Raw genomic sequence first — 16,404 nt, forward strand, 5'->3', positions numbered from 1 at the left:
TAAAAAACAGTAATCTTCCTTAGATGTCATCTTTACTGAGACGTCATCCACCTACTACACAACTCACCTAAAGTACACAATGCAATAGTTTTCAGTGTATTTACAGAGTTTTAACAAGCACCACAATCAACTTTAGGATGTGTTCATCAGCTGAGAAAGAACTGCACACCCTCAAGTGGCCACCCCCGCCCCTGCCCTCCCACCTCCCACCCAAGGCAAACACAAATCTATTTTATCCTTATAGGGTTGCCTCTCCTAGACATTTCATATACACAGAATCATATGATATGTGGGCTTTTGGAGCTGGCTTCGCAGCCAGTGACTTCTCAGCAAAGTGTTTTCAAAGTCCACCCATGTGTATCATGGATCGACACTCCGTCCTACTGCAGAATAACCTGCCACGGCTTGAAGGTAACACACATCTCGTTTATCCGTTCGTCATGTGATGAACATTTAGGTCGTTTCTACCGTTTGGTTATTATGAGTAATGCTGCGCTGAGCATTTGTGTACAGGTTCCATACGAGCATATGTCTTCATTTCTTTCGGGTACGTATCTAGAAGTGGATTGCTGAGTCACACGGTGATTCTGTTCAGCCTTTTAAGGACGGCCAGACTGTTTTCCAAAGCAGAGGCACCATTTTCTACCAGCGATGCCCAAGAGTCCCAATTTCTCCGGCTTCCTGGCCACTCTACCCATCACTACCAGTGAGGTCCTTGGGTCTCTAACCATCACCACTGACTTACCTATTTCTCTCTTCAATTATGTCACATTTTGCCTCATATATTTGGGGCTCCTGCGAGGTGCACATATGTCTATAACTGCTCTCAATTTCTGAAAGACTGACAGTTTAATCAACATAAGACACCCTCTTTCTTTCTGGAAATTTTGGGTTTTAGAGTCTATTTTGTCTGGTATTAGCACGGTCACTCTGAATTTTTAGGTTTTCTATTTTCAAAATTTATACTTTCATCCTTTTACTTTCAACTTATTTGCATCTTTGAGTCTAAAGTGTATTTCCTGGGGCACCTGAGTGGCTCAGTGGTTGAGCATCTGCCTTCAGCTCAGGTCGTGACCCTGAGGTCCACGGATCGAGTCCTGGATCGGGCTCCCCATAGGGAGCCTGCTTCTCCCTCTGCCTGTGTCTCTGCCTCTCTCTCTCTCTCTCTCTCTCTCGCTTCTCTCATGAATAAATAAATACAATCTTAAAAAAATAAATAGAAAGGATATAACCTGTAGACACAATAGAGTTGGGTCTTATTTTTGTGTCAGCCTGAAAATATAGCATGATTACCGACAGAGTGAGTTTTATGTATGCATCTTACTTTTCATTTCTGCCTCCTGTCTTTTATTTTTTCTTTATGGTTTGGTTTTGGTTTTGTTTTTTTGCATTAAGTATTTTTTAGTGCTACATTTTAGTCTCTTTAGTGGCACTTCCCCTGTACATTTTGAACCATTTGGGTAGAGGTTGCTCTTGGGATTACCATACACACCGTATCTTATCACAACCTACTTCAGATTCATACTAATTCCACTGAGATTTCTAAAGACCCGCTTCCCTACGTGGTTCCAGTGCCTCTTCCCCGATCTCATGCCTGTTACTACACCTGTTTGCTGGACGCCCAAATGCACACTGTCATGATGACCACTTTGAGCTTGTCATCCACTGTACTCTGGCCTCCACCATCCCTGACAGTCAGTCAGTGAATGATCTTACTGCCCTTTCTCTGAACACGTTGACTCATTTTATTTTTCCTCATGCTGCTTTCAAAAGTTTGTCTTTTGGCATTTTGGCGACAATCTTTCTAGAATAGCTCTCTTTGTGTCATCCTGATTAGAGTTCACCGAGCTTCTTGAATGTGTAGATTACTGCCTTTCACCAAATTCGGGATTTTTTTCCCCACCATTATTTCCTTGACTACACTTTCTTCTCCTGCCTCCCTCCTTCTGGCATTCCATTAAGTGCACTCTGCACCCCAAGGCTCTACTCATTTTCCTGCCTTCCTTTTTCTCTCTAGTCTTCAGATTACATAATCACTGTTGAGCTGTTTGCAAGAACGCTGGCTCTTCCTTCAGCCAGTTCATACCTAACTGTTGAGCCTCTCCACTGATTCCCCTTTTTTCCCTTCCAGTTGTAATTTTAAGCTCTAGAATTTCCAGGATTTTTTTTTTCTTTAGAAATTTCTCCTTCTATGGATATGCTGTGTTTGCTGACATGCTGTCACAAGACCTGCCTTGCCTCCTTTAAGAATGATTTCCCTTTGTCGTCTATCACTGTGATGGCTACTTTGCAGGTTCTCTTTGCTCATCCAATCCCTGCTCCCCAACCCAGGCAGCCCCTGTTCCCTGCTTCTTTTCCTGTGGGTCACTGGGATATTCTGGGGAAGCACACACAGTTCAGTCGGAATGGGAAGGAGATAAGAGCCAGTCAGAAAGAAGAGGCGAGGGGAAATCCAGGCGTGGAAAGACAGCGAAGTTATTCCTGGTAGAGGAAAGAGCATGTGCAGTGGCCGGTGTGAAGTGAACAGTTTGGGGACTCCAGGCTGCCAATCTGGGTGCACAGAACCCAGGGGTGGTGATGGGGGTGCAGGACAGGGCTAGAGCGACAGCTGGGGCCACCTTGGGAGGAACTCCCGAGCCCACGGAGAGGAGCTTGGACCTCCGAAGGCAGTGTGTAGCTCTGTTTGGCTTCGACTAGGTGTTCAATGCATTCTAGTGGACAAGCTCGCTAGGGGAAGCATGGGGTCGCCCACACCAGCCCTATACTCACCATGTCGCCTTTTTCTCCCTTGGGTCCAGGAGCTCCGAGCAACCCAGTGGCTCCCATGTCTCCCTGCAGAGTGGAAACCAGAGAAGAGCCCTGGGTCAGGTCCTGTGACAGGCTGACTCTGTCACTGCCAAGTGCACAGTGAGGCCACGCTTCCCACCCCCAGAGAAGGAGGAAGCATCTATATACTTTTCCCAACGTCTTCATTCCAGAACTAAGAACATCCTGAGAAAGTGAGTGGGTGAACGCAAAATGCGTTCGTCCCCAGGAATGGCCCAGCCCCAAGAAGGGGGGTGAGAAGCCCCAGAGTTCAAACTCCCGCTCTGCTGCTTCTTGTGAAAGCATCATTACTCCGTGGGCCGTAGGCTCTTCCTCTGTGAAATGGGCACGTTGTCATGAGCACACATAACACTGAAAGCATGAGGTGCTTTGAAAATTGCCAGAAGTCAGCCTGGGTCCCCTGATTATGCTCTTTGTACGCCCAGTGTGCCCACAAGGCCCCGGGCCCTCCGTGAAGATGGGGTGGGTGAGCAGAGGAGCAAAGAGTGTTTGCAAGGGGAGAAAATTCACCAGGGCTGCATGTGGGGTGGAGCCGTCTCCTCCCTTGCCATGATCCAATCCACGACAGGCTTGGGTGCCCAGCACAGGAGCCCTCAGTATTGTCTGTTTTTCTCCCGTCTTGGTGTGCAATTTCATCTGGGCTCACCCCCACCTCATACACTCTCAGGACAAATAGCTAGTTTGCTTGGGCCACTCCCTTGGCCCGTCCTGGCCTTGCCCTGCCTTCTTTATCCCGAGCAGCTCCCGCATATCTTGCTGGACCCCTGGGCCCCTCCACCCTGGCTGTCCCCACAGGGGACCCTATTCCTCTGTCAATTTTCTCTTGCCACCGGCCTGTGGTCCCTGGGGACAGGGCTCCCTCATTCACTGGAATGTTCCTGCGCCCAAATGGGCTTTGGCACCTGGAGTCTCCAGACCGTGACACGTGACTGGGTAAATGGGGCCACTGGGAGCCACAGGTGTTCACCTGGAGTCTCAACCTTAGATTGGGACAATGTGACCGGTGAGGCTGAAGAGCCAGGACCTCCAATCCTCTCCAAGGAGCCACACTCCCCTCTATGTGTCGGTGTCTTTGTCCTTCCCTGGCATTCCTGCCCCCGGCCTCGTCCTCCCTGCTGAAGTGGCTGCTCAGCCCTGGGTCTGTCCAACCACCACACGACACGGTCTTTCCATAGACAACCGCTGCGTTAGACAAACCTTCTCACCTTTGCTCTCTTCTTCCATCTGACAATTGAGAAGCTGAGGTGACAGCCTGGGGGCTGCTCAGTGAGGCATAAACCCCTGGGCTCCTTCTCACAAGGGCCACCTGGCACCCAGGACCACTCTGAATTGCTCTCCTTTGGCACCAAGGGAGGGGAGCCCATCAGGTGGGGTGCGTGTGCATGTGCGTGTGTGTGTGTGCGCACGCGCGTGTGTGTCCATGCTCCCCAGCCCAGCAGAGTGGCGGCAGAGGGGAGTAGCGAGAGAAAGGAGGGAGAGAGAGGCAAAGAGATGGAAGGGGAGATGGAAGACAGAGAGATAGAAGGGGAGGCATCCTCTCTGGGCATTTCCACCACCACACTCAGCCCTTCTTTCAAACACCAGGCCAGGTAACGGCTTCTGGATTGTGCTGAGCTCTTCTGCCCGCCTGTGTGACCAAGTCACATCTCTCTGGGTCCCAGCTTTCTGAGACCAAAGTAACGATGTGAGAAGGCAGCCCTGTCCAGCTCTGGAAATGCAAGCAGCCAGCGGAGCGATGGAAACAGAGAGGGAGCTGCATGATGGAAGATGGAGGTGGCCCTCGAGGAGGCACCTGGCTTCCAGCAACTAGTGAGTTCAGAAAATTTGTGCAAGAAGAATTTCATGCAACTTAAAGAAATACTACATGCAGGCTAAATAGACTCTTAGAAGCCCAAGCCCCAAAGTTTCTGGAATACAGAAGCCAAAAAGGATTGATGCAGAATTAGCTGACCACAGAGAGGTCAGCCCACTGGGGCAAATGGGACTGGAGCCAGGACTTTCTGACCCAAACCCTTCTAGCTCAGGTCCTCAGACAGAGAAACAGAGGCTCCAGACTTCACGTCAACAAGCTCAGAACAAACACCGCAGGACAGTCATCTAATATGACACTTCATCTCTCCATAGAGTGCACAGCCAAGGTCACCGTGGGCCGCAAAGCACCCCTGAGCTGCGCCTGTACTGACCTTTGGGCCAGGGAGTCCCACGGGGCCATCAGAGCCCTTTTCACCCTAGAGGAAGAAGGACAGAAGAAACAAGAAGTAAGGCTCTATTTCATTTCCCCCCTCTGCCTTCTGCAGTTGGCCAGCCCTCCGCAGGCTCCTAAGCCAGTCTCTGAGCGAGCCACGTGTGGTCAGCAGCTGGACGGGGCTTCCTGCGGCTGCGAGCCCCTGTTCACGAACTCCAAGTACACGGGGTACTTTAGCATCGTCATTGGTGGACTAAAGACAGGGACAAACAAGATGGTACCCACAGGCTACTTTTACCCCGACAATGTCACTGCTTTAGTTAAAAATGCCACGTGGGGGGATCCCTGGGTGGCTCAGCGGTTTGGTGCCTGCCTTTGGCCCAGGGTGCGATCCTGGAGTCCCGGGATCGAGTCCTGCGTCGGGCTCCCTGCATGGAGCCTGCTTCTCCCTCTGCCTGTGTCTCTGCCTCTCTCTCTGCATCTCTTGTGAATAAATAAATAAAAATCTTAAACCTTTTTTTCTAATTTGTATTTATTTATGATAGTCATAGAGAGAGAGAGAGAGAGACAAAGACACAGGCAGAGGGAGAAGCAGGCTCTATGCACTGGGAGCCCGATGTGGGACTGGATCCTGGGTCTCCAGGATCGCGCCCTGGGCCAAAGGCAGGCGCCAAACCACTGCTCCACCCAGGGATCCCCTAAATAAAAATCTTAAAAACAAAGAACAAAGCAAAAAGAACCCAAACAATTGAAAGTGCATAAATCTCACCACCTTAGTAAAAAGGAGGCGACGCCATATCCATTTATGTGCATCTACCACATGTCATTAAAAACACTCTGGGTACAGTTACATACTTAGCTACTTCATGAACATTTTCTTTTTTAAAAAAAAATGCATTCATAGATGTCATTTGCGTATGCAAATTAGATAGATAATATTTTCTCTGTTTGAGCTCACACGGTGGCCATCGGAATGCCTGAACACAGTTCACGAGCACCATGTTTGGGTCTAGAAATGGAAACGTGGACCCAAAAGTACATTGACCTACGAGAATAATGGAAGTGAAAAACTGAATCCAAGGCTTAAACCACTAGAGGCCAAGTCTGCCTGTGACCAGGGATCCCAGGAGAGAACCCTCAGATCTCCCGTGTGCCCCATGTTTTATGGAATTGAAGACGGCGAGACAGAGGCAACCCCATATGATGAGGTGGTTGTTGAAGCTCTTGCGTGTGGCCTCTTCTGGAGGGAGGGAGAAGAAGCCTCCTTCCCACCCACCTGTGCATGGAAAGCAGGCCCAGTAGCCAGCTCCCCGGGCTGGGTGCACCTCAGTGCTCCTGGGCACCATAGCCAGAAAGCACATTGAAGCACTCTGGGCACCATGTGCTACGTGTCTTAAAAACTCAGTGTTGTGCACACAGTGGGTGCTTACTGTTTACTGTCAAACAGAAGGGAAGGTTGATGAATAGAGTAATGGGCTATTGGGTGATGCTGCTCAGGCTTTGAGGCTGAGAGTTTGCAAGGTGACAGATCATCTTGAAAAATAAGCCCTTGTCCTGCCGGTGAGACAAGCTGTGTCCTTCATCCCTCCCTCCCAGCTGTCCAGAGCCCACCCGCCCGTCATCCTTCACCCCTTGACCCACGTACCCAATAGTTCAATAATGACCCACCACTTAATAATGTCAGACTATACACACCAATGGCTGAACATATGGACGTGTCAAGATCTGATCCCTGCATCTGGACTTACCTTGTGGAAGTTAAAAACAGGTGGACATTTTTAGTTCAATGGGATCACTGCCACGGGAGATAGCAGCACAGGGAGAGGACTGGGTTGTAGGGTCTTGGAAATAGCAGGTGCATGGCTGCACAGTGAATGATGGAAGGGAGGGGGGGAGGGAAGGGAGCCATGTAGACAACAAGGTGCTCAGGAAAGCATTCCTTGGGGACATCTTGAGAGAAGGGCCGGCATGAGCCAGATAAGGGAGGCGGTCCAGCAGACGCTACATATGACAATGTCCCAAGACAAGGAAGGCCGTGACCCCTCCAAGGGACCAGCAGCTCCTGGTACCCGGACACTGGGGGAGCAACGTGGAGAGGGATGGTGTTAGAAAGACATCTGGGGACCCTCTGTGACCACACAGGGTGGTGGGGTGGGGGTGGGAGGGGAGCACCAGGGGGTGTTTAAGTGGGAAGATGAGTGGAAGCAGGGGCTGGATGCCTCCCTGAGCTCAGACTTCTCTCCTAGGAGTCCCTTCCCCCCTGCCTGGGGCCACAGGAGCCTGAATGGGACTCACCCAGGGCACAGCCTGGTTCGGGGTGGGGGAAAAGCCTGGACAGAGCAGAACCAGGCTTTGGCTGCCTTCCCAGGACAGCAGCCCTGTGCACAGCGCTTACTCCTCCAAACCTCATGACACGTGTGCCCTTCTCCTTTGAGGCCCTTAATCGAAACCCAGGGGCAGGGGAGGGGTGGAAGTCCAGTCCTGGGGGCTCACCCCAGCTCCCTGCCCAATGTCTCCCAGTCTAAGCCAGTGGGCACCTGGCCAAGGTGCTTCCTCCTTCACCCCCGCCCAGAAAAAGCCTCAGCTCCCTGGAAGCCTGAGCTGGCTCCTTTGGGCAAGTCGGGCCAGGGTTTGCCAGCCTCACCTGACTCAGAGTTCCTGGGGGCTCCCTGTCTCCTCAGGTCTGGCTCTCGGGGTAGAAAGGAAGGAGGGAGGGGAGGAGGGAGCCTGCCTGCCAGGACAGTGCACATGGAAAGTGTGTCATTCCAGCGAACTTCACCGTGGCTGCACATTCCTTCCTGTCTGCCTCCTGCCCTGCAGCCACTGGGCTCCTCCTGCATGCTGGCCCTGAGCTAGGGGCGGGGGGTACAGTGTGGGACATGACTGCAGGCCACAGGCCACTGCCCCCGCCTACGGGGTCCAGCAGAAACTCACAGGGACCTTCCCCAGCACAGCTCTGCTTTCTACCATCCTTGTGTGCTTGGTTAAGTTGTTCTGCTCAAAAACAGTAGAAAACTTTTTTTTTTTCCTTATCAAAAAGGCCCCTGGTCTACAGGAAAACAGAACAGATGAAGGCCCCGGGAACTCAATGAGACGTTCGATCCAGGCTAGTGGATGGTGCTGGTGGTGTTCATGGAAACACCAGCTTGTAAACCAGAAACTAGGTACATCAAACTCTATTTCTATGTCACCTACGCTGAGCCTCCTTGGCAAACCAGATCTGCTCTGACGACTTGCAAGGGCGTGGAGAGGGACCCGCCTCCCACCAGCAGGAGTCCGGAAACCTCAGGGAGACATTAGCTGCAGGGAGATAGGAACGGGTCTGGGGGCTCCCCTCCTCTGAGCTGGAACAGCAAGGAACAAGAGGTCCCAGGAGCAAGAAGGGCTCACTGCCGCCCAAGGCCCCCAGAGCCCGGGGCCGTCCTGCCCTGGCCAGCCTCGTGCATGTTGGGAAATTCCCAGCTGCACCGCTGCTCCTGCTGACCGCTCCGCCCTGCTCAGCTCGGGGGCTCCGGGCCGGCAGCCGACGGTCGGCTGTGGGGGTACCTTTTCTCCAGCCGGGCAGGAGCAGTTGATGGTCTTCAAAAACCCGATCTGTTCACTGCCGGGCGTGGGAGGCCGCGGGGGCGGCGGTGAAGGCTCCGTCAGCACGGTCACTTGGCACTGAAAGGCAATCCCAGGGGATCAGGAGGCCCGAACCTCACTTTTCAGCCGGCACCACTCCCCGAGAACCGAAGGAGCCTGAGCTTGAGCAGAGGTGAGGTCGGGTCAGGTCGGGCGACAGGGCCTGGGTGCTGAGGCCTTGGAGTCACAAGGGCCTGGGCCACCCTGCCCTCAGCCACGTGGCTGGCCTCTCAGCAGGTGCAGGAGCCACGCATCCCTCTGAGCCTCAGTGTCACCCTCTGCAGAATGGGGACAAGGGTGCGTCCACGGTGATGTAGTGAGGAAGGATTCGATGGGCCAGCTCGGTGTCTCACACCTGGCAGGAGCTTGGTGAGGACTCATTTCTCCACCATCACCAGTTCCCCGTTGCCCTCCCTCTGCTCCCCAAGCCTCACCTGACCTCCTCTCCTTCTCTCCAGGTCAGGCCCACTTGACTCCAAAGCCCGATCACTGGGGGCTTCCACCACCCGTGTCCTGGGCACAGGGCCACCGAGCACCTGCGCAGATGTCATCCACAGCCCTGGGACGCAGGCCCTGTCGCTAAGCCCACCCTCCAAGTAGCCTCAGGAAGGAGGTTTGTTAAGCAGGTTGGGGAGGGAAAGCCTTGAAAGGGAGTGGAGGCACGGAGGCCGAGAGGTCCCTGGAAGAGGCTGACCCACCTGCGGAAAATCAGGAAAAACTCTGATTTTTCTCATTTCCCAGTCCTGCCTGCAAGCTGCCTCCTCCCCTCTGCGGACCAGCCCAGTGCCAGGGCCTCCTGCCACGGGTCGGTCCCTCCCAGGGCTGGGCTGCCAGCCTCTGCCTCCCCCGCCCCCCAGAGCCGGGCCCTACAGCTTGGCCTGCAGCCTGGGACCTCAGAAGGCCCCAGGGAGGCCTGCATGTCCCCCAACCCCCACCCTGGGCCCTGGAAACAGCCCTTGCTCTTGATAGACACTGGGCTCCTGTCAGGCAAGGTCTGAGGGTGGCACCCCCAACCCCTGAATGCCCATTCCTGGGCCCTGGACACCCCGTCCCTCGGGAGGGAGCCCATGGACCCACCTCCCCACCCCTACTCCTCCCCGCACGCGGGGACTGCTCACCGGGCCCAGGGGGATATCGCAGCAAGTCTCCAATTCTGCATGTCGGGAGTCACAGTAAATCACAATCCGCTGCAGGTCGAACTGGAAGGGTAATGAGGACAGGGTGAGTCTGGGGGACGTGGCAGCCCGGAGGCCCTGGCACCTGCACAGGGGTCAGGCCCCACCTGCTCCTCGGGGTCGCTCCCCTCCCTGGGCTGAACCTCAGGGGGAGTCCACGCGTCACCTACTTGCTCGCCCGCTTCTAGAAGGGACAACCCAAGAGCAAGGAGGTTAGAGGTTATGGGCTAGCGGGCACAGACGGAGGATTCACTCCTGAATCCTCCCCTCCACGCACTTCCTACCCCAAGCCCCGCCGCTGGGTTTCCTTCGAGCTCCCCACTGGTGCCCTCAGGACAGGCTCCGAACGGCTGCGAAAAGTAGCCCATTTTCAACCCCTCCAGGCATCTCCTGGTTGCTCAAGTCGACTCCGTAAAGTCAGAATGTGCCCGTTTCATCCCCTTGAACACCACGGTCCCTTAACGCACCTTACAAGGCCTTTGGTGTCAGCATGCACGAGTGTGCACAAGCGCACACGTACACACACCTGCACACATGCCCACATAATACACTCATGCATATGTGCATGTATACGTTTATGCACACACAGGCCCACACGATACACCCACACATACACACACACACACACATATACATGCACACACAACGCACACACGCATGTGTACATACACAACCTACACACTCACACAATACACACACCCACATACGCACACGTATGCATATATGCACACACAACACACGCACTCACACGTGTATATATACAACCTACACACAATACACACACCCACACATACGTGCACGTATACATATAAGCACACACTCACACATGTGTACATACACAACCCACACACAATACACACACCCACATATATGCACACATATACATACATGCACACACCACACAATGCACAAGTGTACATGCATCCGCATGCACACCCACACAATACACAAATGCACACACCTACATGCATCTGCACACAGTCTGCAGATAGAACCCAAGCCTTCTCTAGGACCATCGAGCCCCAGGCCCTGGCGCTGCCTGCCTTCCAGGTGTGTTTCTCTTCACTGCACACTCATGTTGTACCTCTGACCTCACGGTTTCCCACATCCATGCCTTTGCACATTGTCCCTCTTCTTGGAAAGTCCCTAAAGAGCCAGCACACTCCTAGTCACCCCCCAAAGCTATGCTGGCTGCTCTCAGCCCCACCTTCATAACCGCCACCTGAGTGCAGGCCCCGTCACCTGTCACTCTGCACGTCATCCTGCTCATCTGAGTAACATCTACCACGGAACATCCGTGTTTGTGTCTCTCTGTTTACTTCTTAAAATCTGCCTCCCCTAGTAGGACCAACTCTGCAGGCAGACTGGAGCCTCAACACCAGGACCATTTCTGGCACACGGTGAGTTCCGGAAGCACAGAATGAATGGTTGGGTGGATGCGTGCGTGCATGCAAAACATTTTTTGAAGGGAACCTGAGCTGAACCAGGGGATAGAGGAACGTTTCTTTTACCAAACGCTGATGCTAAGTGCCCCTGGCCTTGTACTCCCTTCACCCTCCTCTGGCTGGCCTCTGCTGTACCTGGAATGTCCCAGCAAACTGGCCAGGCAGGTGGTCGGCCGCTTGGCCTCCCACTCCTGGCCGTGGTGTGCCTGTGGGGGTATGACTCCCCTCCTCACTGACTTGGCTCTGTACAAACACTTAACAATTCCACCCGTCCGTCTGTTCTATTTCCTGTAAGACACCAGCCCACAGACGGAGGAGAAAATGACAAAATGCATAATTGTGCTTTTGAACAAGGCCTGTTTTAAAGACAGGGTCCTGCTTTCTGCATTAGCAAGCGCACACACTTAGCAGCTGGCCCGTTTGGCAAGGGCTGCAGGGACAGGGATGGGGAAGAAAGAGGCAGAGGTGCAGGGTCGGGGCCAGAGCACAGATGGCCCAGGCCCGGCAGAGGTGCTCCCAGGTTGGGGTGAGATGGTCTAGGAGCCAGAGGGGCCCCTTTCATATGGCCTGAAAGCCCGCCATTCCCTGACCACACTGCCCCTACCTCTCACCTGCTCCCTCTATGAGCCAAGGAGTCCACCTGCTGATGTCCCTCTGGCCCCCACTCCACCCTGAGAACTCTGCTCAGGTCTAGATGCCCCCAGTAACTCTGGGTTGAACTATAGCCTGGGTGGTGTTCCTGGCCGGGCTTCCCTCCAGAGTCCACCACCTGCAGCTTCGTGACCCTTCTCTGGCTGCAGCGGGGAAGCCACTAGGGGTGCCGGGGGCTTGGAATCTGGTTTGGGTCCCAGCCCTGCTCTTCTCCCACGATAGCTGCCCAAAGCACACCAGCCCCAGCCTTGCTTTCCTCTGCTGTAAGGTGGGGGTGGTGACATCTGCTCGCGGAGCTGGACAAGGACCAGTGGGGCAGAGAGCCCTATGTGGGTCACAGGGAGGACTGCCAGCAAGCTGAGGTCTCTCGTGCTGTGTCCAAGGCCCTGGACCATGTGGTTAAGAGTACCCCAGATTTTGCGAGATTTACACCAGGCTGAGGAATATACTGATTGTCCTGCCACATACTTCATAAGGATTTATTTCGAATCTAAAAACCCAACAGGAAACAGGACGTGGGTGCAGTATTCTGTGGACAAATGTCAGAGGTTCTGGGATTCCCAGCTTTGGGTACAAGGCAGATGTGCAGCTAATGCCCTGGACAAAAGGACTGAAAGGGACGCACCCAAGCCCCCAGACTCCACACCATGGGTTAAAAGAACCCAGTTAAGGGACCAACGTGATCGTCGGATTTAAGCGTCAGGCAGGACACAAACCCATGGTCCCAGACACACAGTAAAATGCAGACCTCCTTCACGGGCAGGCTGCGAAGGCTGCTCCACCACTTACTAGCGTGGCCATCCTGGGCAAGCTGCTGGATCGCACTGTGCCTGCACCCCTAGCTAGGTGGGGACAATGCGGAGAGTGAGTTCTTGGGGCTGCAACGTGGGTGAACCCAGGGAGCATGTGCGGGCTGCTCAGACACAGTGAGTAGCACCGGGCTGAGTGCTAGTAAGGGGCCTCTGCTCCGTGCCATGCTCAGTGCTCCTGCACTAGGTGGGGTGCACGCCGGCCCCGCCAGCTAGAGCGACGGAAGGAGGACAAGAGCGCGGCACTCTTCTTCCTCCAGGTCAGAACACAAGTGGGCTCGTCTCCATGGTTGCCCCTCACCTAAACACCAACGGCGGCTTTGGGACTGGCACCAGAGCCCCAGAGCAATGAGCCTGAGACACCCTGGGGTGGGCCCTGTGGAGGAGAGCGTCCCTCTGGGGCTGCACTGCTCAGAGCCAGGGTGGCCGCTGCTGGTCCCCAGGGCTGGCACCAGCCATGAGACGGCCCCAGACAGATGGAGGGCCTGAGAAATGAATCCCCCCGGCATCCAAGAGTGACCTGAGCCACTCCCCCGAGACTCCAAGGCTAGCAGAGGCGTGGGATGCAGGAGCAGAAACAGGAAGGGAAGGCTGACGGGGTCTCTGTACTGGGACAGAGGAGGGGCCTCGGCATCACAGGGGTCCCAGACAAACCTCACCCTCAGAGCCCAGGATCGCCCCTTCCCACCCCTACCTGGATCCCTAGTTCACCCCCAGCTCAATGGCACCCTCACCCCGTCCCCCGGCCTAAGGGCCCACCTGCTTGCTGGGCCATTTCTCTTGCACCCTCAGCCCCAGTAGGAGGCACCAGGAACCTCGTTATCTCTGAGGAGGCCCCCAGCCTCTCACGGTCCCCTGCTGGCCCACCTCACCCCACCCCTCCTTCTCCTTCCCACTCACCTGCTCCCTGCAGCCCCAGGACACGTCCTCAGAGGCGGCCCTGAGCTCGCCCTGCCCTGTCTCAACCTCTCGCAGGCTTCACCTGTGCGCAGAAAGTCCTGGCCCGGGTCCCGCACCCCGCCTCACCCCACACTGGCCTCGGGGCTGGCAGGGACAGGGGTTGAAGCAAACCAGTTACTGCCTCTGGGCTGGAGTCTACCCGCTTGTAACACAGGAGCCATGCCCCCTCCCTGGCTCGAGGGGCAGTGTTGGTGAGTGTAATGCGCGTGCTGGTGGGGCCTACCGTGACCCCATCTGTGTCACGAATACACCACAGCTCCATGCCCAGCAGGCTGTCATCTCAGGGGAGGCGTGCTTGGCAAACGGGCATTGAGGACGGGCTGTTGGAGCAGAAATCCCACCCCTGCCGTGCTTCGGCCTGCGAACTCAGAAGAGCCACTCAGCTTCTCTCAGTTCCTGCCCATGAACTGGGGGTGTTCATCGCGGCTGCTCCCATGGGGTAACTGGATCCGAAATGGGGCGGGGGCACTGAGGAGAGCCCTGGGCCCAGCGGGATGCTCCACCCACTGGAATTAGCAGCACCTGAGGGGTGATCTGTATAGCTTTACTCGATTTTACTGTATTGCCTCCGTTCGATTTGGTCCCACAGGTACTATCTTACACCACCTTCTCAGCAGCTTCATGCGGAAGGAAGCGCCGCCTGGTTTCCTCTGCGAAGCCAGAGAACGCCTCCGTGCGTGGCCGTGACCTCCACGGTGCCACTCGAGTGGGCTGGAGAGGGGTGCACACGGGCACCTCCCTCGGCCCCGTCTCCTCTCTGCCTACGCCCTCTGGCCACCCCCTTCCGGCCTTCATCGTGAGGAATCCACATACACTGGCAATGTGTGTAATATAGCCTTTACTTAACAACGTGAGTTACAAAAGACTTTCTAACTTAATGGTGGTTTTGCTTTTTGCCCCATCACCATTTCTTGAATTTTCAGGTATTCAAATTTACTCTTTTTTTTTTTGTTTTTTAGTTTATGGTTTGTGCTTGGCAGATCAGGAAATAATATTTACAACTTACAACAAATAAGGAGTTAGTATTCAGAATATATACATATTAGCTAAAAGTCATTAGGGGAAAAAGAAAAACACAACATGATCGTAAAAATAAGCAAGTGTTACGGGCCAGCAGTCACCGGAGGGGAAGTAAGTCAGGTAGTCAATCAACAAACTCGCAGGACTGCTGTTTGTGGTGGAAGCAGGGAGACGCAGGTGGAAACCACAATAAAACGCCATTGACCATTTGCCGTCTGATTGGCAAAACGAAAGCAAGACACGTGAAAAAGGAAGATGTGTCAATATATGGGTAAGGCTTTAAGAAAACAGAACTTTCATACATTGCTGGCAGGTGCGTGGATGTTCATTCACGTTGTTGAGAAATTTAAAATAGGTGGGAAAGCCAGCAACTGTTTACCCTACAATCTGACCCCTGAACATGAGGGCACACGCCCCAGTGAAGCTGTCTCGGCCTAACAGGCAGGTGTTCCTCTACGCTCCTCGTGAGGACGGCGCCCTTGGAGACGCGCCAGCAAGTCCAAGTCCCGAGGTTTTTTGATTATGACAGGGAAACATCCGAAACAGCCTAAATTTCCACTAACAGGGGGACGGAGAAACAGAACATGTAATAAAGTAGGATGAAGCAGTTGGAAGAAGATATTAAAGCTCTGAAACATAATCCGGGGGGAAAAAAGCAAGATTTAGGATACGCGTCTGGTTTACCTAAACTCCAAAACACGGAGCACACATCCAACAACCCTGTATTCAATAACAGACGTTCGTGAGCATAAGAAATGATGAGAAAGGACGCCTGGTGGGCTCAGCAGTTGAGCACCTGCCTTTGGCCCGGGGCGTGACCCCGAGATCCCGGGATCGAGTCCCACATCGGGCTCCCTATGGAGAGCCTGCTTCTCCCTCTGCCTCTGTCTCTGCCTCTCTCTCTTCTCTCTGTGTCTCCCATGAATAAATAAACAAAATCTTAAAAAAAAAAAAAAGAGAAGATGAGAAATGGTTTTGGGAAGAGCTATCCCAAAACCTGCCCCGGTTATCTCCCAGGAGGCGGGACGCTCCCATCATGGCAGGTAAGGCTGCCTTGGCTTGAACGGAGCACATGGAGAGCGCCGGCGCCCCGTGTGCATGCGTCGTGGGGACCCAAGAGGAAGAAAGGAGGAGGGAAGAGCAAGAAGAATGAACGTTGATGGGGCGACAGCAGGGGGACAGCTGTTACCATGCTGAGTTATGGGTTGTTATCACTGGGCGGTGCCCTCAGGATGATTTTTAAAATTTATTCTGCATATACTTTCTATATTTGCCACATTTTCTACAATCAGAGAAGGGAAAAAGCCTCTATTTAAATTTACAATTTAGGGGATCCCTAAATTGCATGGTTTAGCGCTTGCCTTTGGCCCAGGGCGCAATCCTGGAGTCCCGGGATCGAGTCCCGCGTCAGGCTCCCGGCATGGAGCCTGCTTCTCTCTCCTCCTGTGACTCTGCCTCTCTCTCTCTCTCTATGTCTATCATAAATAAATAAATAAATAAATAAATAAATAAATAAATAAATCTTTAAAAAATAAATAAATTTACAATTTATAATTGTACCTGTGTACCCACAAACACGTATGTAGATATACATCCTCACTGCTGTTCACAGTGCCCGGCACACAGGTGCTCGATATATATGTGACAAATGACCGGCTGCATGCATGAGGGATGGAGACTCTGGCTTCAGGATGGTTTCCGGGTCGGAG

General features: G+C 53.8%; 1 protein-coding gene across 7 annotated transcripts in view; it reads right to left on the reverse strand.

The window, feature by feature from the left end:
• COL22A1 (collagen type XXII alpha 1 chain) overlaps positions 1–16,404 on the reverse strand; it is a 260,852-nt gene that overhangs the window by 176,298 nt on the left and 68,150 nt on the right. For all 7 annotated transcript variants that reach the window (XM_072774627.1, XM_072774624.1, XM_072774626.1 and 4 more), the window contains 4 exons: positions 9,754–9,834; positions 8,558–8,674; positions 5,010–5,054; positions 2,770–2,832 (listed from right to left, as the gene is read on the reverse strand). In XM_072774627.1, coding sequence (XP_072630728.1) covers positions 2,770–2,832; positions 5,010–5,054; positions 8,558–8,674; positions 9,754–9,834 — 306 coding nt within the window. The remainder of the gene's footprint in view (positions 1–2,769; positions 2,833–5,009; positions 5,055–8,557; positions 8,675–9,753; positions 9,835–16,404) is intronic.

This window comes from Canis lupus, chromosome 14 (assembly GCF_048164855.1).
Source record: "Canis lupus baileyi chromosome 14, mCanLup2.hap1, whole genome shotgun sequence".
NCBI classification, from domain to species: domain Eukaryota; kingdom Metazoa; phylum Chordata; class Mammalia; order Carnivora; family Canidae; genus Canis; species Canis lupus.